Source organism: Desmodus rotundus, chromosome 10, assembly GCF_022682495.2.
Source record: "Desmodus rotundus isolate HL8 chromosome 10, HLdesRot8A.1, whole genome shotgun sequence".
Taxonomy (NCBI): Eukaryota; Metazoa; Chordata; class Mammalia; order Chiroptera; family Phyllostomidae; genus Desmodus; species Desmodus rotundus.
The window spans coordinates 70,044,264-70,068,384 of record NC_071396.1 but is presented as its reverse complement, the minus strand read 5'-3'; the positions used below and the strand labels follow the sequence as shown (position 1 = coordinate 70,068,384).

General features: G+C 41.0%; 1 protein-coding gene across 2 annotated transcripts in view; it reads right to left on the bottom strand.

Moving 5' to 3' along the window:
* Window positions 1-11,288: 11,288 nt before the first annotated feature.
* The window catches only part of AKAIN1 (A-kinase anchor inhibitor 1), a 69,079-nt gene continuing 56,246 nt past the window's right edge, over window positions 11,289-24,121 (bottom strand). For both annotated transcript variants that reach the window (XM_024580433.4, XM_071219602.1), the window contains exon 2: window positions 11,289-13,273. In XM_024580433.4, coding sequence (XP_024436201.1) covers window positions 13,080-13,273 — 194 coding nt within the window. In that variant the 3' untranslated portion in view covers window positions 11,289-13,079. The remainder of the gene's footprint in view (window positions 13,274-24,121) is intronic.

Here is a 24,121-nt window from a genome sequence, read left to right as displayed (position 1 = left end):
CTGACAACAATCTGGCAAAAAAGTCAGAGAGGAGGTTGCGACCCTACACTTGCACGAGTGAGGACACTCAGATGCTCAGTAGAGGGAAGAATTGGGACCTTGTTTTCTGACCACCCCACTCGTGCTTCCTACCCCACCACGTGGCACCAAAACAGGCCGTGGTCACAATTTGCAAACAGCAAGGTGCTTTACTTTAGATTCTGATCTCACCATTTATTTAAGATGGCTTTGGGCAAGTTACTTAACTTCTCTACATCTCAATTTCCCAAACTGAAAATGGGCATACTGTGATACACACTTTATAGAAAGACAAGGATTTGTTTTGCACATGTAAGAAACCAACCATGGATTTTGATACATAATAAATACTAATTCATCAATTTGCTAGTTTCTATTAATTTGTTTTTCCATCCAAAAATATATAGAGTACCAATTGTGTACCATACAAGGGAGTCCCAGTTACTGTTTTCATGGATTTTGTAGCTATTTTATAATAATTATTATAAGTCACATAAGCACTTAAATGAAAAGACCAAAAAGGTGGAGACTAAGGAAAAAACTAGAAGCCAGAGTAGTGCCCTATGGTAGGGGGATGAAATATATCTAGGTAGGCTAAAGTATTTTAAAATAATAATAATAATACATCAGGAAAGTTTAAGCTCATTAATACTTTCCTAACAGTACTCATACCTCTGTTTTCCAAAACCTCTACTCATGTCTTCTAACTGATTTCTTGGTAGCAGAATTTTCATTATGCCACTTAGGTTTAAATAAATTATTTAAACCACTGTTTTAAGTTCTCAATTAGATAGAAAAACAATTCAAGGGACATACAAAAGCTTGGAAACACATCCCGTGGAAATTGTGAGTAATTTTTATCTCGGGTGTGCAGGTATAGTTTTTCTAAAGGATCCAACAAGCTCATCTTAATTCAGCCTTTGATTGGTTTCTGTTTAGAGGGGACTTGCTATAAATCACAACAGAGACTCTCCTGAGCAGTTTTTGCCTTCTGCTCAGAAGTCACGTTCTTCTCCTCGGGTTAGTAATGTTTTCAGTGCACTTGAGGGGCAATTTTTAATGATAGGGGAATACGTTGGGGCAGGTGTGGGCAATATAGGAAAGGCAGACATTACTGGAAATGACAAAAAGAAGCAGAATCGTAAGGTCTGAGGATCCCTTTAACCCTCTCTATGTGGCTGCTGAAGAATTGGAGTCTGATCGCTCTCAGCTGCAATAATACATAAAAGTGATTATCATTACAACAGATATAAACATTGGCATTTTCCCCGAGAGTTCTCCGATTCATTGACTTGAGGTATGGACTGCTGTTGAATACCCCTTTGACATTAGTAATTTGTTGCAAGATAATGTAAATCTTAGTCCTCATCTACTTGCCCCCACGAAGGTTGCATTACTTCTAGTTATGAAGGTTGCCAAAGACCTTCATAATTAGAGGTAGTAATACTTGCTCACCCATTACAGCGCATGCGCCAAATAAACAGAGGCCAGGCTGAGCAGGATCTCCCTGCATCCATGCTCCATCCCTAAAGTACAGCACAGCCCAGACCGTGCGTTGGAAAGTCTAAAAGTACAACTTAGGTCCACATTTCCTGAGAGCGAACCCTATTCAAGGTGCCGTACTATATCACGTGAATACAAGAATGATTAAGACGTGTTCTCTGTCATGGAAGGATTTATAGTCCAGCAGGGGAGACGTCAGTAGACAATTGCAAGGATACGTGGTAGATGCTAAGACAGCCTGGGAGCTTCAGGCACAATGAAGACCATGTTTAGACCAATCTCATTGGTTGAATGAATGAAGTTGCAGAGGTACGAGAAAAACTCCCAGGAAAATAAGATGCTTGAGCTGATAGTTAAAGTAAGCAAAGGATTCCAAGATAAAAGGAGTAGCAGAAAGTGTTCTAGGCAGAGGAGACTGCAGGATCACAGGCAAAAAGTGTGAAGTCGGAGAAGCTACAAGTATTTTAGAGCAAGAGCAAGAAGTTAGGTAGAGAGGGGCAGGAGATGAAACTGAGCAGGTAGAGGAAGGCAGCCATTTACAAGGTATTTCTGCTCTATGAAAAATGTATTTTTTGAAATTTGAAAAAATATAGTAATCTGCAACACTTATTTAAGCAATCATTTTTCTCCTTTTCCCCCATGTCTCTAGTTCATGAAGATTTCCACTGAAGAATTATTTTGTCCATGGAATCATTCCTGCCCTCCTTCACCATTTTGTATCTATCATAATAAACCTGTTGGTTTCTACTTTACGTTACATGCATTTGCGTAAATAATATTTTACCCCCCTCGCCTTTCCTACACCCTAAAACCATCTTGCATTTTAGGATTTTCACAGAGGTCCTAGTATCATAGTTTCTCAACTAAATGAATTTGTGTGATACCTTGAGCTTTTCTAACTAAGCACATTCATTCATACATTCTCCTGAAATAATCATGGGAAGTAACATTAATAGCACACTTCTCCCTCTAGAGGGAGTGCAAAGCACTTCTTTTCACTCCACCTCTGAACAGTTCTTTCCTTGTGGGTCAAGGACAAAAAGAAATCTTCATAGATATATAACTAGATCGTTAACCATGGGATGGAGCTTTCAAGAGACTGGGTGTAGCTTTCATGGGTAATATAAATAGAATTGTATTGGAGAAAAATTTTATTTGTTTTTGAGGATCTTCACCTTCTCATGCACATGATATGAAAAGACCTTTCTAAGGTGTACCCCTACCCTTGAAAGCCAAGACTGAGGAGGGCTTAAGAAACACACAGGTACGCACACACACCACAAGTGCACAGCAGGACACATAGGCTTTCTACTGGTCTAGGTAAAGAGGTTTGTCCTGCCTGTTGCGCTAGGTTAAGAACCACAGAGTCACCTTGGCACTGATAGACTTGCTGCGAGAGCCCTGAATTTAATGACATTCAGACAGCAATCACATACCCACATGACTAATAGCAAGTGGAACTGCTTTAATGAACCTCTCTCTCAGAAGTAACAAAAACAAGCGTCAGAAAGTAAGTTCATTTGCTTAAGGTTACAAATCTAATTAGTTTTGAACAAATAGCAGCAGCATGATTCATAATAATTACATTATTTCAGCATGAACTCTAACTTTCAATAAACTTTTAATTTAATAAGAATAAAAATAAGTTGAGACAAATTGGGATATCGGGCTGCCCCAAAAGGAAAACTACTTTACAAAGATAATGGAGAGACTTTTGGCTGCATGGGGGTTTTGTTATGTCTTGTTTTGTTTTTCTAAAATAATAGCAAGACTCTGAGTTTATCACTCAATTCAAATTCTCTTTGGAAGCTTGGCTGGCAAGTTTTCAGGAAATCAGGAGGCCATATACTTAGGACCACGTTTAACTGTCCTGGTGCCACAGAGAACCAGTGAATGAAAAGAGTGAAAGTAAAAGTACCCAAGTTTTCTGCAAATTATGTCTGTTTAATAGTCATGTGAAGTTTTGTTACAAAGTAGGACTACTTTTCTTTTAGAACCAAAACAAAACTAACTTCATCCTAAATGTACATATGTGGACTTAGGACACAAATACATACTAACACACAAAAACATACGTGTGTGCATGAGGACATGCACATGCATGCATATTCATACATGGAGCACAAACCTTACTCCTTTCCTGATTTATTTTAGCCTTGTGTCATTTTCACTCTTTCTCACCTATTCTCCTTCATAGTGAGATGCGAAATTGTTAGGAGATGGTGATGAGGCAGAAGCTCAGAGAAGGTAGAGGAGAATTTTGTAGAGGGGTTCAAGAGGATCTGGAGAAAGTTGGACAAAACTGGCCAAAGATGAAAAGAGTTGTTAGCTGATAGCACTGGATTCCTTTACTACCCATCTCAAGTATAGTTTTAGTCACTATAATCCTATTGGAATTTCCTCACTGCAAACCACTGGATATCAGAAGCACATCAGCAGAGTAAGAAGTCACTCCATACCGCTTCCAATGTTATAATTCTAAAAAATTGAAAGTTAAAATTGGGGTTTCACCATTATATTTGATCTCAGTATCACAAATGTGATCCATAACTGATATAATATCACTAATACCATCATGTCTAGATTAATAATTCATAGAAGCAGAGGATTTCTGCTGCCGGGAAAGTTATAGCACAATTCTCCCACTCTAGCAACTAGAAAGATGAGTAGAAAAAAACTCAACATAAAAAAAAAAAAAAGATCCTGACTGGTGTGGCTCAGTGGATTGAGCACTGGCCTGGGAACCAAAGGGTTGCTGGTTCGATTCCCAATCAAGGCACATGCCTGAATTGCAGGCCAGGTCCTCAGTAGGGGGTGCGTGGAGAGGCAACCACACAATGAAGTTTCTCACCCTCTCTTTCTCCGTCCCTTTCTCTAAAAATAAATAAATAAAATCTTTTTTAAAAAAAGAAAATAAGGAAAACATTAATTCAATTAAAAAGGGGGCAAAGGAACTGAACAGACATTTCTCCAAAGAAGACATACAGATGGCCAACAAACATATGAAAAGATGCTCAACAGCACTAAGCATCAGCGAAATGCAACTCAAAACCACAATGAGATATCACCTCATACCTATCAGAACAAAACATTATCAAAAAGTCAACAAGTAGCAGGTGTTGACAAGGATGTGGAGACAAGGGAACCCTCATGCACTTGCGGTGGGATTGTGACTTGGTGCAGTCAGTATGGAAAACCCTCAAAAAATTAAGTATGGAGGACCCTCCAAAAATTAAAAACAGAACTACCATGCAACCAGCAATTCCACTTCTGTGTATTTATCCAAAGAAAACAAAAACACAGATTTAAAAAGTATGCACCCCCATGTTCACTGCAGCACTATATATGTGATAGCCAAGATGTAGAAGCAACTTAAGTGTCCATGGATAGATAAGTGGATAAAGAAGTTACGATTTTATGCACAGGTGGCAAACACAAGGCCCAGAGCCAAATCTGGCCCTCCACCTTGTTTCTACCCAGCGGCAGCACTGAGCTCCTGCTTAACAGTTAAGGAGTAGTTACATTTATACAGTCCTCAAATTACATTTGGCCTTTTGAAGGCAACTGCAAGGCTGATGTGGCCCCCGATGAAAATGAGTTTCACACCCCTGATCTTATGTGTATGTGTATGCAACACACACAATGCAGTATTACTAAGCCATAAAAAGGAATGAAATCTTGCCATCTGCAACAACATAAATGGACCTAGAGGGTAAGATGCTAAGTGGAATAAGAAAGAAAAACCATGATTTCACTTATGTGTGAAATCTAAAATTTAAACAAAAGCAATACAAACAAAACAAACCAGAAACAAACTTACAGATACAGAGAACACACTGATGGTTACCATGGGGACAGGAATGGGTGAAAAAGGTGAAGTGGGCTGAGAGGCACAACCCTCCAGTTATTAAAAAAAAAGAAAAGCCACAGGGATATAATTAATGTAGAGCATAGGGAATGCAGTCAAGTTATTATCATAATAACTTCGCACGGTGACAGATGTTCACTAAACTTATTGTAGTAACCACGTCATAAGGAATATAAATGTAATCACTATGTTGTACACCTGAAACTAATATATTGGATACCAATTATACTTTAATAAAAATAAATTAAAAACACATATGAACAAAAAAGAGTGGGTAAGATACAAAAGGCATACTTTAAATAAAGTAGAACGTCATGGTGGCAATGGGAAGGACACTAACTGGAATTCCAGATTCAGGGAAGTCTTTCCAGAGTGAGCTGCCTGTGGCCGCTGTTTTCTCACGAGAGGGAGGAGCGGGGGTCTTGGCTGACTGGGGGCAAGGACTGGAGGAAAATGAAATCAGCATGGACTCCAGCAATCAGGTGGAAGGAACAGAAACTTGAAGTACCCAAAATGAGGCCAGTTTTTCTCCTTAAGGACTCTTGATGAATTTTGGCACAACAAGTAGGAGGTTGGGGAACCAAGGAGTTTGAACGACAGAATGAAATTTCCTATAATTTCATAGTGCTTAGAAAAAAAGTCCCTTTAGAAGGCAGGTGTCTGCCTCAAACATATGACACCAGTAGAATCCTCACGCATTTGTAGGGGGAGAAATCAGTACCTCCATGTTGGAAACCTGCTTGGCAGAATCCAGCACAGTAAACGTGTGTGCACTGTGACCCAGGAATTCCACTCCTGGGTGTTTGCACGAGAGAGATGGCATGTACCTTCCTAAAAGCATGCACCAGAGTATTTATAGCAGCTTTATTTGTATCAGCCAAAATGGAGGGGAAACTCTAGTCAAATGGATGAATAAGTAGGGGCATATTTATACACTATAGTACACAGCAAATATAAGAACAAATTCTCACTGTTTGCACCAACATGAGTAAATCTCACAGATAACATGTTGAGGAAAAAACATCCCCCCCCACAAATAGTATACTACATAATTCCACTTATATGTTGTTCAAAAATAAGCAAAACAAATCCATGTATATACAGGTTAGAATTAGTTTGGGGGAGGTATCAACTGGCAGGGGCGTAAGGAAGCATACTGGGGGCTGGAAATGCTCTATATCAGTCTGGGGGCACTAACTTGGCTGCATATGTACATAAAATTCATCAAGCTGTACACTTATGTGAAACTTCGATAAAAATACAAAACACATAGACTCAACTTTAGATCTAGAAAGAAGCTTAGTATCAACTTGGCCAACCTCTGTTTTACAGATGAGGAAACCAAGAGTCAGAAAAATTAAAAAGCTTGTTAATGTCATGCAAGTAATTTACTCATTTATTCAACAAGTAATGAATGGGCACTTGCTCTGTGCTGAGAACATATTAGTTTGCAGGTCAAACAAGACAGACACATGACCTGCTTTCATAAGCCTACAGTTTAGCTGTAGAAACAGAAGTGAAACAGATAACCTAAAAATCAAATACATAATTTCATTTTCTGACAGATGTGAAGGGCCAACACAGGGTGTTATTAGCTATTGCACCTGGAGCTGAAACTTAGCTCACCTGGCTGACAGATATTGCTCTTTTGACTCAAAAGTATTGCCTTTTTCTATGACCTTTGAACTTTTTAAAAACTAGAAGCAAATCATAGCCCTTCATGAATTTATTGCCCTGGTTTTCAAAGGCAACCCTTATTTGTAAAGCATAAGCAAAACTATAAGTAAATTTTAAATCATCACTCTCTCCCAAGACTTGCCCCCCCCCAATCAACTTCAGCCAGGGAGGTACTGCTAAAATTATTGGTATTAAAATTTGTTTCCTGTTTGTTAAATATCAGTCCTTTAGATTCATAAGTTGTATGACCTGGCAATCTTTCTCAACTACTTTGCACTAACGGAGCAGCCTCTGGCGCCTGTTTACCTGATGTTTACGTGGATCCAGTGCTTATATATCAGTCAACACAGAAAGCAGAACTGAGACAAATCAATCTCAAGACAATCAACATGTCCACCAAAAAATTAAAACACACAACACATCTGATTTTTAACTGACTCACAGTCTATTACTTTGGGGATTGGTCTTGAAAGGCCTGCTATTGCTTAGTATCAGCTGGAGCTGACTGCCTCTGCAGAAAGACTGGTTCGATTTCCCTGCAGTAAAACACATCAGGAGTAACCTCAGATTTCCTTGATGAGAAACAACTATAATATATTATTACTGTCTTACATTTCGTACACTGAGAAGTAGACCTGGACACAAGGATTTGAGTGAAAATAGTTCATTTGGGAGCTCACCCTAGGGAGCACCAGTAGGAAGAGGGCGAAGTGAACAAGAGAAGGGCAAGAGGTGTGCACACCTGGGACTCATCAGGCTGGCTACCGCTAGGAGTCTGTGGACCCTGCTGCAGAGTCCACCTGAGAAGCTAGGGGCTGGCGTACTTAAGCACCAGCTTCCATTAATCATCATTAGAGAGTTATGCTGGGGATTCAGCTCCCTGGTGCTTCCAGTCCACCGGTTATGTGAACTGAGCTCACAGCTATGGCCAGAAACAGCCCACAGGCCTCAAGTGACAGGTGTTTGCAGTAAGAAGCCATCTGTGCACAGGGAATGGCAAATGCTGAGGGCATATGGATGGCCACCAGCAGCGGCTACACGTCTAACTCAGAGGAGCATTAGTGCAGGGCTATGCAAGAGAATCAATTCTTAGACACCAGGTCCAGGCAAGTGGGGGAAGCATTGGTTAATTGGTTGAGTAGAAATCAACTAGGAGAAGGACCGACTGTACAACAGTCATTTGCTTTAAAAACTGAGAAGCACTATAGGAATAAAGCTTTTTTCCCCTTCACTTATTACTTAGACTATGGGCCATCTGTGGCCAAAGTCTAATAATCAAAGGAATCACTTTTCTCAGTGGAAGATCACCCCAGCTCTTCATGTCGTGCAGAAGTCTTCCTGCTCAGCTTTATCAAAAAAGTGAATAGTGGTCACATATGGCAGCAGGCATTATATACAAAACTATGTATAGATTATATATATGATAATTTATTTTTAACTTAGTGAAAGAAAAAACTAAATGGAAACTAAAGGAATGGCTAAACTTCAAGTAAATCTTGATTATAAGATATTATTTTCTAATACACTTCCCTAAGGTTAAGAAAAGGGATTATGAAATCCACTAAGAGGTTAGTGTCCTGGGCTTATTAACTAGATCACCCAACTTAAGATCTTATCATTTCTCTTTTCTCTAACAGATGAAGTCATTTTCATAGTGTCATTTCCCTTGCCCCACCTCCTGATTTTTTTAGTTATATTTCTATATTGTCAAAATATAACGATTTGCATTCTTTACTTTAGCCTAATTTTCATACTTAGGTAATATTCACTTTAAGTGAAGGCACGCTCCTCACCAGTCCTTTTGCCACAGCTCCCCCATTCCTACATTATTTTGATTTATGTTTCAGTGGGCTGAAGTTCATGGTCAAGCAGGGTTTTTTTTTTTTTTCAAGAAAGGCCCTTAAGTACTGGTAACCCTTAAGAATTATTGTTTTTATTGCTTACCTTGATTCTGGAGTGACATCTTAGCTGTCAATCCTACCCGTACTTCACAGTTCCTTCAGAGCTGCTCTGTAGCCTCTTCTTGCCATGTTAGCATATTCGATGTCACCATGAGTTGTCTGATGCTAGCCTGAAGTTACACCTTTTAAATGACTCACTCTAAGCCTAGACCTTTAAAGAACTATCCCTTTATTCTGGAAGTATTGCTGTTGAGCGTTTTGTATCCATTTTCCTAGAATATGGTGAGGGGTTTTTTTTAGTATGCACTTTCACTCTCTTGCCTTTCTTCATCTCTGTGAAACGAGCCTATTACTTCTGAGAGAAGTCCCTTTCCTGTTTCATCTATTTCTTTCCAACAGTCATTTCCATCACACCGTAGCCAAAAGACAAATGATAAAATCACCCACTCATTCGTCTTTCTCCACACTGGGGTCAGGATTCGGCGGACTTAACCTCTGTGGCTTCCAAGGAGCAGAAGCGAGAGAGAGGAGTGGACTGCCATGCTCTGCTGTGACATCGTCCAGTTTGTTTCCTGTGGAGTTTCGTTTCTTCCCTGAGCATTCATACCTGGTAAGCCTCACTGGGCAATGGATTGAGCCTTTTCTATTGACGATTATTTTTGTTGGCTCTTGACTGCTTGTGTTACCTTTCTTACACAGAAAGGTATTCTGCAGGCAGTGTTATTCTTCCACCTTAATATAGCTACTCCTAGAATTTATATTCTTAAGCTCCCTTGATAATTCACAACGTTCAAGATCAGTGATTCATGGATTCTTGTGCCCAACAGTACTCGCTTTTCACCACCTAGGATATGCACAGTGAGGCCAAAGTAGAGTTACAGTTGTGAGTATGCAAAACACAGTTTATTCTTGTAGTGTTATCTATTAATTATTGTATTAATCATTTTCCATATGAACAACTGTAAGCCTCCTTTCACCCCACCCTGTTCTTACTCTCTCTGGGACTCAGTGTGACGTCATCTGCAACAGGAGAATGAGATCTTCCTGGCTGCACCTTACTGTGAGGTAGCAGCGACGAGACAAATGAGGCAATGTGTAATAACCGATTGCAGGGAAGTTTCTCACTCTCAAGGGAGGTATTATTATGCAGCTTCCACTTTCCCCATGCATGCTAGTCTTTACTGTTTGGGTAATATAATGGCAACTAGTTACCAGATTTTTCAGAGACTTCCTTCTCTACTGTGTTTTACTACAGTAGCTATTGCAGTGGATGAATTAAAAATTCCCTCTTCTGTTGTGTTGTTTTTGCATAGAGACCTAAAGCTTTGAAAATACCTGAATGGCATAAATTCAATGATTATTTTTAAATCGTTGATTGATTGATTTATAACCTGAGATCCCACCATAAGAGAAGACTAGTTGCTAAAAGAGAGAAAGACAGAGAGAGAGAGAGAAAAGAAAAAAAGAAAGGATGAAGCCCAAAAAGGAGTAAGTTGTTGTATATCTATTTACAATGCCGGGAGCTCCAGTGGCGCAATCAGTTAGCGCGCGGTACTTATACAATGCTGTTCAGACTGGATAGATGATTATAGAAAAGTAAAGTAACATACGAGGATCTCTCTTCAGTTCTACCCCAGATGCATGGAAAGTAAGACATGAACACAGCATGGGGAGGCCACGTAGGCTTTACCACATCAATCAAGATGATAAAAGACATTAAATAAGTGTTTCCACTAATTCCTAAAACCAAAAGCTGTGTGTTGTTTTATGGTAACCAGGAGAAGCCCACCTATCCTATGTCAAATGACATTCTCTGGGCCCCTTCGGAATCTAATAACTTTATCTTTATACTGAGATACAAGTAAAATTTTAACATGTATTTCTTTTTATATCTGAGCTTCTTAGGATTCTGCTAATACGGCACCTACCTATTGAGTTCAGGGCTTGCTAAATTTTGTTCTTCCAAGATATTATCTCTGTTTCTGGCTTTGGACTTTCCATCTCAGAAAGATCATGGAATACACTCAACTTTCTAGGTGTACTTGTCTTTACTTTCTGAGATCAAATGCCATTTCTTAGCAAACGTCCTTTTCTGTTGCAGCCTCAGGAACCATCATGCCCCAGCTTTCCTCAGACAGTCACAGTGCGGGCCCATTAAAGAAGCATCTTCCTAGGTCACGGTACCTAGGAATCTGGAAAACAGCCTTGGACACCTCTTATGAGTGTAAGATCCATGTATAGAATGAACCGTAATGGTAGGACACAGAAAACTTTTGCTTAAAATGACAACATATTTCAAAGTTGGATATATTTTATTTACAAATAACACTTGGATACAGAGGTCAGTCAGATGTGTCCAAAGATCCCCAGTGTGTTAGCACAGACACACCAGAGAAGAAAGCAAGCATGTCTCTGTGTTTCTGTACGACGGCAAGGTCCAAGGTTGGTTATGTCCAGAAGGCCTAGTAGACATAGTGCCAGATTACTTGCAAACTACAAGCTTTGGGTTTATATTTTATTTATCAATATTCCTGAATAATTTTCCTTAATACTCCATTCCTACTATCTACACTGTGCAATTATGTCACATCAGTGATATTCCATCAGCTCAGCTTGTACCATTCTTTAATTGTTGTGAGTTGTGTTAAAAATTTTTATGAATAAACATATTTAAATTTTAAGCCCTCAGCTTTCTCCCATAGCCACTCCCCTGTGAATTTGTCCCATGTGTGCATTGTGAGATAGTCTAGCAGAGCTGATAAGAGATTGTGTTCATTTATGTATTACTATCAGTGGTATCCATTCTGAAGAATATGTAACATTGGAATTTTACAAATATATCTTAATATAGTCATACTCTATATGCAAGTACTTGGCTTTTTAAAAAACTATCAAATGTAACCATTGATACTCTGAAGCCAAAGGGTTTCTTACACGGGTCAAAACCTTCCTCTTCACTCAGCAACACCAATTCAATAACTGTTGTGAAGCCCAGGAAATGGGGCTCCAAAAACTCCAGGGAGATCTGCATTATCCACATGGAAATGAAGCAGCAGTCACAGGGGGCTTTGGGGAGCTTTATTCACACACACACATCACAGCCACTGCACTCACAACACTGGCACTTTATTGTTCCCACTGTACTTTTATGCTTCAGAGAGTTTTTTAATGGTCTCTCCATTTTACTGTTATTCATTTCTGATATATTTGATTTTCACAATCTCAAGAAAATAATTCTAATTTGTGAACGGGAAAAGGAAAGTTCTTATCAGCAACGCACTAGTGTGAATGCATAGCCTGATGGCAACACAGCCCTCACGGGCCCCGCAGACCTTTTCAAAGACACTGCGGCCCAGAATCAGCCGACAGTGTATCTCCAGGGTGGAGTCTACAATTCTAGTTGCTACTGATGGGGCTGCTAAAGAACTGAGTCATCGACAACTTGCCCAATAGACGTACTGGTCTTATTTTAATTTTGAGATGAAAAAAGAAATCCACAATATTTCCAAATGATTTCTGCACGGAGAGTAAACACCAACTATCAAACAACTGAAACTAAGACAGTTCTTGAAAAGCTAAGCTCCTCCTTTTTAAAAGGTAATATAAATGTATGTCTTGATCAGATCCAGTGTTAGACTGCCTCTGCTTAATTTGACCTTCCATTCCATATTTGAAAGTGACTGAAACTTCACTCTTTCCCTTTTCCAGCAAGTCTTTAAAAATATAATGAACACAGTACAGTACCCGGTATTACAGCAAAAGGGACTGCTGGTTAAGTTCACAGAAAGAATGCATAAAAAGCAGAAGTAAATGAGACAGAACTATTTTGTTAAAAAGAACTTTAAAAATAAATTGTGCTGCAAAACTACTTTTGCAATTACAGTGTCTTGTCTCACCCCACAGTGTGTCGTAGGCACTGCATTAATATAAACAGAAGCATCTAGTGCACTTTTTGAAAACAGTGCTTCTGAACCAAGGGCTAATATGAATTCATTTTACAGCTAGGTGCCAATGACACTTTGGTTTGCTTTACTGGCAACATTATGGCGACGCATCCTATACTAAGAGGAAGGCTGGAAGACGAGCATACGACAAGCGCCAAATCCACTGTGTTACTTCTTTTCATGCTTCTTGGCCAATGCCCCCACACCTAGCTGGAAGCCGCCCCGGTTATCACTGTCTCTCTCTTCCCTCTGCCGGCTCTCCTGGGAGACTTGTCGCACAGCTTGCAGGATGGCGTTCTGCACAATCTGTTTGCTGGCTTTCTGTAACCTCACCTCTTCGGGCTCATTTCCAGTTTTCTCACCTAGACAAAAATATGAAAGTAGGTGAAAACAACACAATTAATTTCAGGAACTGTGACAGGAAGGGGCAGGTAAGAAACTTTAAAGGGAAGGTGAGCCTATAAGAATGGGCTAAGTGGCCCAACTAATTGTGAGGAGCCTTCTGTAGCACATACCACTCTTGTGCTCTTGCTTCCCCTTCTCCCTTTCCAATAGATTCTGCATTTGTTTGCCCCAGTAATGTGCCCAACTTACATTCTCATCATCCCAGACTCCTCTGCTGCTAGCAGCGGTCATGAGACATAGTCTTGACCAATCCCTGATCTAGAATGGTGGGAATTTTCTAATTAGAAGATAAGGCAATCTACCCACCATTGATTCTTCCCCCGTTTCCCAGTTAAAAACAAGATAAAACCTTAATTTTATTTGGCCAGCTATGTAACTAGGTATAGGTAAGGTCTAACCAATGGGTGGAAGTTTGTTTAGTGACAGTTCTGTGAAAGGTCTTTAAAAGGGCATAGGCAGATAAGGGTCCCTTACCCTCTCCCTGTCTTGCCACCTGCAGCTCTGGCACATGGTTGGCATCACAGGGGCTCTTGCTAACCCTGAGGGGGCCTTTAAAATGGAAACCATGTTTGTGGATGTGGAAAAAAATGTAGAAGGAACTTGAGATTCTGATGACCATATTAGACCATATTAGTCCTTGGCGGCTCACCTCTAAGCCTCTTTCATGTTATAATAACATATTTTATTTGAGGCAGTGTAACTTTGGACTTCCTTTTACTATGCAGCAAACGTATTACTAACTCATACACAGGAAAACGATCCTGAATCTAGCATTTGACTACAGCGCAACTGTGAAAATTTTAAATTCCACTTATACTTATAGTGACAAATATAATGGGCACAGTTCCTTGCTCAAAATCATTCTTTCAGATGTCTCCTCTATTTAAATACGCTGCTACCATGACAATGCATTTTAAATGAGCAAAGGGTGGTTTTCACCGGAACTGATTCATGAACAAGAGAATGTATACACCCGTTGGAGCAATATCACACAAGAGAATATTGAGTCATTCTGAAACCAGACATCTCTTTATCCCTTTAGACATGTAATTGCCATTTATGCAGCATTTGTGTCACTAGAACCATCTCTTGAAGGATTTATAATCTAATAAATAAGGCAAGAGGAATCTATTCAAAACCAGAAAACAATACTCATTTTGCTCCCCCCACCAAAAAAGTGGGAGAAAACCCTCTATCTGCACCAAACTAAGCAGAGAAGGAGTCCAGCGATATGACGTGTAACAGACTGAAACTTCAAAGCAGCAGAGAAGAATCCTTTAAATATTCTCTGTAGAAAAAGAATGAGCAGTAATATTTTCAATGTTATTTTGCTTTTTTAATTACTTTACTGTTGTTCAGTTATAATTGTCTGCATTTTCTCCCTACCACCCCCCCCACCCCAGCCAAACCCACCTCCCTCCCTTGCCTCCGCCCTCCCCCTTGGCTTTGTCCATGTGTCCTTTATAGTAGTTCCTGAGCAGTAATATTAAGAGACACAGCAATTAAGAATGAATATTTTAAAATAATTCAGATCTGAGTTCAGGTTCTTTCTGACACTTAAAGCCATGTGATCTTGGGCAAGTCACCTCGCTTCTCCAAGCCTGCTAGCACTGCTGTAAAAGGGGCAAGTAGTACCTATTTTAGGATGGTTGCTAGAGAATTATGTGACATAGCAACTCTTCAGCACTTAGCGTAGTTCCTGAGCACTTAGTGTCCACCACTGTGTATTGGTTGGGGTGTAGGTAGGCTGTTGTAACAAAGAAACTGAAACCTAGAGCAGCTCACAGAAGGGAGAGATACTTATTGCTCCCTCATGTAACAGCTCCCAGGTACCCCAGTATACAGGCAGTTGTGCTCCACCCGGTCACCTAAGGACTCTACGTCCTTCCGTCTTGTTGCTCTGCCATTTCCTACTATATTGCCCACTGCATGAGTGGAGCTGGTCAACTAATATGCCATTTGGGGCTGGAAGGCAGCCAAAGTGAAAATGGAAGGCAAGCAATTTCTTTTTAAAGAATTGTCATAAATGTTGCAAACATTACTCTACTCACATTCTACTGAGGGATACTGAGTCATGTGGTGGTCACACCTAGCCACATGGGAGGCTAGGAAATATGTCAAGCTGGGCAACCATATGTCCTACCTAAAACTTGAGGAGGTTTTAATGCTAAAACAAAGAAGCAATTAAGGATTTGGAAAAAATTACTTCTACGCAAGGACCAATGCTCAATTGAAAAGGAAAGGTATGGACTTGAAGCAGGTCAAATCTGAGCCTCAGAGAGTCTGTGCGTCCCTCGACAGGATAAGTGTGTGGACAGACAGCGTCCATGCTTGCTCTTGGAAAGAGTATCTTTGCCAAACCAGATATGTTTTAACTCTCAAAGACCCCATGGAACAGTAATTTTTCTGTCTTTGGATGGAGGAAGGAAGAATGTAGAGATAAGAGTAAGTTGATTCCTTAATAATAGAGGAGGAAAAGAAAATCTACTCTAAATTTAGCTGTGGCCTAATATTTGAGTTAAGTTTTCATGTCCTTATTCATCTATTATGAAGATAAATTGATAAGAAAGTCAAGGTCATTCTGTGCCAAGCTATGGCAGTGGAGCTCTTCGGGGACTTGCAAGGTCGGTTTAGACCTCACTGTTCTCATTACTGCTTTGCTCTGAGTCATGAGTGTCTATCTGCAGTGGAGGGTGTGGGACAAAAAGAGGGCAATAGTTGGAACAGAGAAAGAGAGGAGTAAAGTTGATGGTAAAACCACCCAGAGCACTTAGGCAATAAAAACGAACAAACAAAATTACATGCAGAACCACTCAACACCCTGAATAGTCAAAGCAATCCTGAGAAAGCAGGAGGCATCACACTTGCTGATTTCAAGCTGTAAAATGTTATTGTCATATTAATCTAAATAGAATGGTACTGGCAGAAAAGCAGACACATAAACCAAAGGAACAGAACCAAGAGCCCAGAAATAAATCAAAGTATATATATTCAACTAATATTTGACGAGGGAACCAAGAATACTCAATGGACAATGCAGATGTAAAAGAATGAAAATGAATCTATATTTTATATCACTAACCAAAATTAACTCAAAATGGATTAAAGATTTAACATATGATCTGAAACCATAAAACTCCTAAAGCAAAAAAGCCTAGGAAAAAATCTCTCTGACATAGGTCTCAGTGACAGTTTTTCAGATATGACACGTAAAGCACAAGCAACAACATCAAAAATAAACAAGTAGGACTACATGAAACTAACCAACTTATTCACAGTAAAAGGAATTATCAGCAAAGTAAAAAGCAAACCTACAGAATGGACAAAAATTGTTTAATATTAAAAATATATAAAGAACTTATAAAACTCAATAACAGAGAAACAAATGATCCAATTAAAAATGGGCAAAGGAGCCATGGTTGGTGTGGCTCAGTGGATTGAGTGCTGGCCAGTCAACCAAAGGGTCACAGGCTCCATTTCCAGTGTAGGGCACATGCCTGGGTTCTGGGCCACGTTCCCAGTAGGGGGCGTGAGAGAGGCAACCATACATTGACATTTCTCTCCCTCTCTTTCTCCGTCCCTTCTGCTCTCTAAAAATAAAAATAATAATAATAAATAAATGAAATCTTTTTAAAAAATGGGCAAAGGACCTAAGTAGACACTTTTCCAAAGAGGACATACAGGTGGCCAACAGATACATGAAAATGTGCTCAACATCACTAATTATTATGAAAAGGCAAATGAAAATCACAATTAGATTATCATGTCACGCCTGTTAGAATTGCATTCACCAAAAAGGTAAGAGATAAATACTGGCAAGGATGTGGAGAAAGGGGACCCCTTGTGCACAATTGGTGGGATTATAAATTGGTACTGCCACTATGGAAAACAATATGGAGCTTCCTGCAAATATTAAAATTAGAAATGCCATACAATTTGGCGATTCCATTCTGGGTATTTATCTGAAGGAAAAAAAATAACTATCTAGAACAGATATCTACACATCCATGTTCATGGAAGCATTATTTACAACGGCCAAGACGTGGAAATAATTTAAGTATCAACCAGTAGATGAATGGATTTTAAAAAAGCATGGTGTATAATATACAATGGAATACTATTCAGCCATAGAAATAAGGAAATTCTGCCATTTTTCACAACAAGGATGCACCTTGAGGACATTATGCTAAGTGAAATAAGTAAGACAGAAAAAGACAAATACCGTATGACTTCACTTAAATGTGAAATCTAAACAAAGCCTCGTAGAAAAAGAGATAAGATTTATGGTTACCAGTAGTGAGTGATATAGAATGGAGGAATTGGATGAAGGAGGTCAAAAGATAGAAACTTCCATTTTTAAGATAAATAAGTGGTGGGAATTTAAAGTACAATATGAGGACCATAGCTAACACTGCTGTATAGCATATTTAAAAATTACTAAGAGAATAAATCACAAAAGCTGTCATCAAAGGAAAAAAATTATTTTTTCTTCTATCTATATGAGATGATGGATGTTAACTAAACTCGCAGTAATCATGTCACAACACGTGTAAGTTATTGTGTCGGACACAAACTTTTACAGTGATGTATGCCAATTACACCTCAATAAAACCGAAAGAAAAACGCTGTGTAAACCAGACACTTACTGTGTGTTAAGCTCTTTGACATGCAAGGAAAGATACACTCTTTGGGGGGTGGGGCAGTTACTAGGGGCATACATGTGTCATAGATATCATAGAAATATCTGGCTGAATCTCACATTACAATTCAGTAATTGGAATAATCCAATATAACTCCAGTAATTGGATTATCTAGATTATCCTCTGCCATTAGAGAGTTTCAACTCCCCATCAGCCACTACCATGTAACAATTCTTCTCTTTTTTTCTGAAGTCTCTCTGACTTCATGGCATTTACTACACTTGTTTCTCTATTCATGACTTGTAGTGTTTCATGAATTTATGAATGGTACTTCCTCCCGTCTCAGGGCATTTCAGCTAAGGGTCTGTTAGCAACTGCCTGACGTTTGCCAAACCTTCAGCTGAAATTCCTGAGAGAGAACCAGAAAGACTCAGCATACCATCATTATTCCGGAAAAATGGCATTTTCATGCCAGGCCATCTCTTAGGCCAGTCACAGATTGAATGCTGGGCCTCATGCTGGCCCAGTCAACTGTGGCCTGAGAGGCTGGATCAGGAGGCAAGAATACAGCTACTTAGGAGGAGGACGCCCCAAGGTGCCTGCCAGGCGAGGACCTGCGGGCAGACCGGGCATTCACAGGATTGGCTTCGTCCACTGTGTGACCGGCTGGTGCTCCTATGGCATTAACTTGAAAAGAAAGGGTATTTGAAGACATCCTGGTAGAAACCCTTCGTGTTAGTCCAGTGTGCAAAAGGGAGTAACAGCCTGGCAGAAGGCAGAAGCCAGAGAAATCCAGAGATTTGCTACTTACTTATATGCACTACATTTATTTAAAATTAATAAATCACCCTCATGCTGTAGGTGGCCGATTGCCTAGTTTTAAATGATGCAAATGTCCTCCAGCCTAATTAGCATTTACAAGATCATTGTGGCATTTCACAAAAGATGATAAATTGATTTAATTAGCTTTAAACTCTAAATGATCGATATAAATACAATGAAGTCACAAATGAGATGTAACTAAATTTGCATTCAGTGTCTTTTCAACTGGAATCATTACTTCTTCCCCTACCAATACCACACACATCCCTGCGGTCATGCTTCCCTGTGACCCCCACCCCACAGGGGCCAGCCTTCCTCAGACTTCCCTCTGACACCCAGCCCACGGGGGCCTGCCTTCCTCAGACCTCCCTGTGACACCCAGCCCACGGGGACCAGCCTTCCTCAGACCTCCCTGTGACACCCAGCCCACAGGGGCCAGCCTTCCTCAGACCTCCCTGTGACACCCAGCCCACAGGGGCCAGCCTTCCTCAGACCTCCCTGTGACACCCAGCCCACGGGGACCAGCCTTCCTCAGACTTCCCTCTGACACCCAGCCCATGGGGGCCTGCCTTCCTCAGACCTCCCTGTGACACCCAGCCCACGGGGACCAGCCTTCCTCAGACTTCCCTCTGACACCCAGCCCATGGGGGCCTGCCTTCCTCAGACCTCCCTGTGACACCCAGCCCACGGGGACCAGCCTTCCTCAGACCTCCCTGAGCCCTGTGCTCTCCACCCTCCCCTCAAAACCTGCCGTTCTACATGCCATCTTCACCTGCCCCAGAGGAAAGTCTCTGAGGAACTCAAATGCAATGTGGTTAATAATTGGTCTTAATTCCTTATTTATATCCCTTAAAATCATGCTTCTATTAACCATAGAAGATCCTCCTGATATAAGTTTACATTGCTTTTTTCCCTAAGAACCTAAGTGCCATTTGCCTCTATTACATTAACCCTATTACAGTCCCATGAAGGGGGTTAGAAAAGATCACAGTGTTCCACTGTGAGGCAGAATCCAATTAGTGATTTTCCCTCAATCACACAGAGAATGTGGCAGAGGGTTTTTTCATACCCACTGTCTCTGTCACTTATCTCTCCCCACTGGGTAACTAAATATGCAAGTGACAGAAGTTGCTATCGGGGCAGGATAGGGTTTGGCCACCACCCCTTGCCCTCACTCTCCAATTCACTGCGCTGCTGATGGTAACCGCGGAGCATGCTTTTATCTTCCCCTCGGATTGCCTGAAACTATAAGACAGTATTATCATTCATCAATGACTGGCCTGTGGAACACAGAGAACAAGAACTAATTCTGGTCTCTTAATTAATGGAATGATAGTCTATTTTCCAGCTCTGTAACTATAGGAATTTTTCATGAAGGACCAGATGTTAAATCTCATTCATCTACACCAACCGCTAACGAAGCCATCCCATTTGCCCTGCTTTGCCACTGAGCAAGCTAAAGTTGTGTGACTTAGCTTGTGTGACTTTTGAGCAACAGAAGTCACAGCCTCAAGCTGAGTTTTCAGCTTGCTAGCAACGCCCCCCAAACCATGCTGTATCCCCATGTACCATAACCAAATCAGAAGCAGCACTTTGGGGGTTCCAAAAGGTAGGTTTGAGACACAGAAGGCAAAACAGGTATTAACAGGTATCAGACACTTCTAAGTTACATTTGAGTAATGCCCCACTATTACCACCACCACCCCTATCAAAACAGGTGCAGGGCATTAGGAATCGCCAGGCCCATCATTTCAGAATGCAGCAAACTACTCTCATAAACACTACGGAGTGTTCATTAAAATGTCCTATAGGACAAGGGGAGAGAAACCAGTAAGATATTCATTGAGTATCCATATGCAGGGTGTAGTGGAGAGTTACATAGGCCACCAGACCAAAGTACTTCATTCATTCATTCATAAAAGGTTTACAGAGCACTCACTGTATAACAAACACCAGGCTAGGTATAAGAGACTAAAATATTGAGCAAAACAGGCATAGATCCTGCCTTATTGGATTTTACAAACTAATGGAAGAGTCAGGTATTAATCAAATAATCAAACAGGTTTATAATTTTCAGCTGTGACACATGCCATACAGGTGACAAAGGAAGCACATTTCAAGAACTGATCTAATATGGGAGTCAAGGAAGGAAGCCCAGACAGGGGACTTATGGGTTAATGAGGCCTTAATCAATAAAGGGAAGGTGGTGGGAGTAGGGAAGGAAGAACCATCAGGCTAGAAGAGATAAGAAATGTGTCCCCAGCAGGTCCCTGAAATGTGTCCCCAGCAGGTCCCTGTGGGGAATGAGGCGGCCTGGTTGTGGGGGGCCCAATGGGGGAATGAGAAGGGGAGACGAGATGATGCTGTGGAAATTAGGCCAGCCCAGACGGCACGGGCCTGGGAGGCTGGGAGGGAGTGGGTCTTTTTCTGGGAGTATTTCTGCAGTGTATTACCAAATGTGTGCCACACGGGGTGACTGGAGAAGTTTGAGGAGAATTATGTAACCAAGGTGGCACAATGTAGGATTTGGAGCAGGTCTTGAAAGACAGATGAAATTTGGAAAAGCCGATGGGAAAAGAAAGGGAATTCTACCCTTGGCCTCAGGAGACAGGACAGACATGTGACGCACTGACTCACAGTGACCTAGAAAGTTGTCATCTTGTACGACTACTGCATTACTTAAGAAGACAATTTAACTTATTCCACATAACTGGGCTGTGATGCATTACATTTCGGAAATCTGTAAGGAATAGCCCCAATAAAACTTAAAAAGGAAAAGACCACTTTACTCTAGATATCAAATTTGAGTATTTTGATGAAGAATAGCAAAGGTAATTTTGAAAAAGAATAGCAAACAGGGAGGACCTAATTTAGCAGCTTTCAATGTCAGATATAAAGCCTTAGTACAGTCACGTACCGCTTAAGGATGGGGAGGAATGTGGTCTGAGAGAAGGGCATTAGGTAATTTTATCATTGTGCAAACATTTTAGAGTGACTTACACAAACCTAGATGGCACAGACTACTACACACCCAGATTTTATGGCATAGCCTATTGCCACAGGGCTGTACAGCGTTACCGCACAAAACCGCAGGAGATTAAATCAAGCACGAGAGGAAATGACGCAATCAAGGCATGAAAAACACGAGATGCGTGAGGCCGCTGCAGGAGTAATTTTAGCACTGTTTTACAGCAAACTCCTTCTTAATGAGTAGGAAGAACCACTAAAATAACAATTGTCAGTGTCGGATAGTAAATACATAAGCCAGTAACATAGTCATTTATCATCATTACCAGGTATTCTGCGCTGTACATAATCATATGTGCTACACTTGTACATGACTGGCAGCTCAGGTTTGCTTACGGCAGCCTCTCCACCAACGTGTGAGTAATGGGTGATATTACTCACCCATTAATCACCCATTGGGTGATATTATGATGGTCATGATGTCACTTAGGTGACAGGAATTTTCCAGCTCTGTTATAATCTTATAAAACTATTGTTGCATATGGGGTCCATCATTCACAGTGGCATCATTATGGGGCACATGATTGTAATTAATGAAGTGTGATACTGACCTAGGGATAGACTAATTGATAAATAAAATAAAATGAAAAGTCCATAAACAGCCTTACACATACGTGGTCACCTGATTTCTGAAAAACAGGAGAGTATAATACAGCGGGGAAAGGATGGCCAAGTAGTGTTTCATACAAAAAAAGTAGAAACTGGGACTCCCTCACACTACACATCAAAAAATCAGTTCCAGGTGACTTTCTCATCTCTATTGGAAAAGTAAAACAATCTGGAGCACAGAGGACGTTTAGGGCAGTGAGGATACTTCGTGATACTATAATGGTGAATACAACTCCTTACACACTTGCCCAGACTGCAGAATGTACACCACACCAAGAACGAGCCCCGGTGAAAACTCCGGCCTTGGGTGACGACGCGCAGCGGCGTGGGTCCCTGACTGTAGCACGTGCACCGCTCTGTGGGGCGTTGCTAGTGGGGGAGGCGGTGCGTGTGTGAGGCGGGGGCTTGGGGGAAATCTCTGCACCTTCCTCTCAATTTTGCTATGAACCTAAAGCTGCTCTAAAAGAAAACGGTCTTTAAAAGACCATCGAGCTTTTAGAAGAAAATATAAAAGAATACCTTTATGACCAGGGAGCAGGCAAAGACCTCTTAAACAGGACACAAAAAGCAATAGCCATCACACACATGCACACACACACATATAAACACACATACACACATGGAAAAAGGGTTTTCATCTGAGGAAGGGGACAGGAAAAATGCTATCTTGGAGATCCTTTAAGTATTTAATTTTCTGAGCCCCTGGATAACAAATAACTCAGTAAAGACTGGGTTATGAGTTCAGAGAGACCCAAAAGGCTGTTTTAATGACCACAAAGATTTCTGCAAAATTTAGCCACAGGTTTTTCTCCTTTTGTCCCGAGAGAATCAGGAAATCAAGCTCCTCCCCAGTTCCTAGTTGCTTTCTGTCAGTAACAGCTCCAGAATTTCTATGAAGGGAGGATTTAGGAACCCCAGTCCAGAGGGTAGGAGAAACCGAGAATCTGTACTGAAACTCCAGTGTGCAGGACACTTTACACAGGTCTGATTAAATGCCCATTGTCCATATCAAACAACAGGGTGTGGAATGGAGATGGGGCTCAGCCACCCTGTGACAGCGATTGCCCCTCTTCTCACCTTCTCTCACCAGCTCACGTCTTCAGAGAGTCTGTGTCACCCAGTGCCCATCTTCCCCTCATGCAGCCACCAAACAAATCTGACTGGCCCAAACTGTGGGCCCCTGCATTTCTGCCCCAAGGATATACCAGAAAGGGAGACTCTAGAAACCCAGAAGTTAGGTGTCCAGGCAACAGAAAATGTAAGCATCCTGTGTGCTTGTGTATTAAAGAAAGTGACAATATTGGACCTGAGTAGAATGCAGAACAAACCTTGGAACACTGGGGATCACGTACTCTTTCCCATCCTCAGAGCCAGGTCTTTACCTGCAGGCACCACTTCCCCAGGCCCGCCACTGCCAGGTTCTGCAGCCTCTGCTGCCCCTTGGTGGCCACTCCTAGGCTTGCCCAGCCTCAGTGGCAGGACGTCCTTTGGCTGAAAGCCAGCTAGCTGCCTTGGTTCCTGGGGTGTGTGAAGGGAGAGGGTGTGTGAGAACACTATGTGTGTGTTCTGTGTGTGCAAGTGTAAAAGTGCATGAGTGTGTGTGAATATGTAGATATGTCAGTGCATGAGACAAGGATGTGGTTTTACCTTACCAAAGACACCTGGAACAACTGAGCACATCGTGGTACCTTCTGACCACAAAACCTC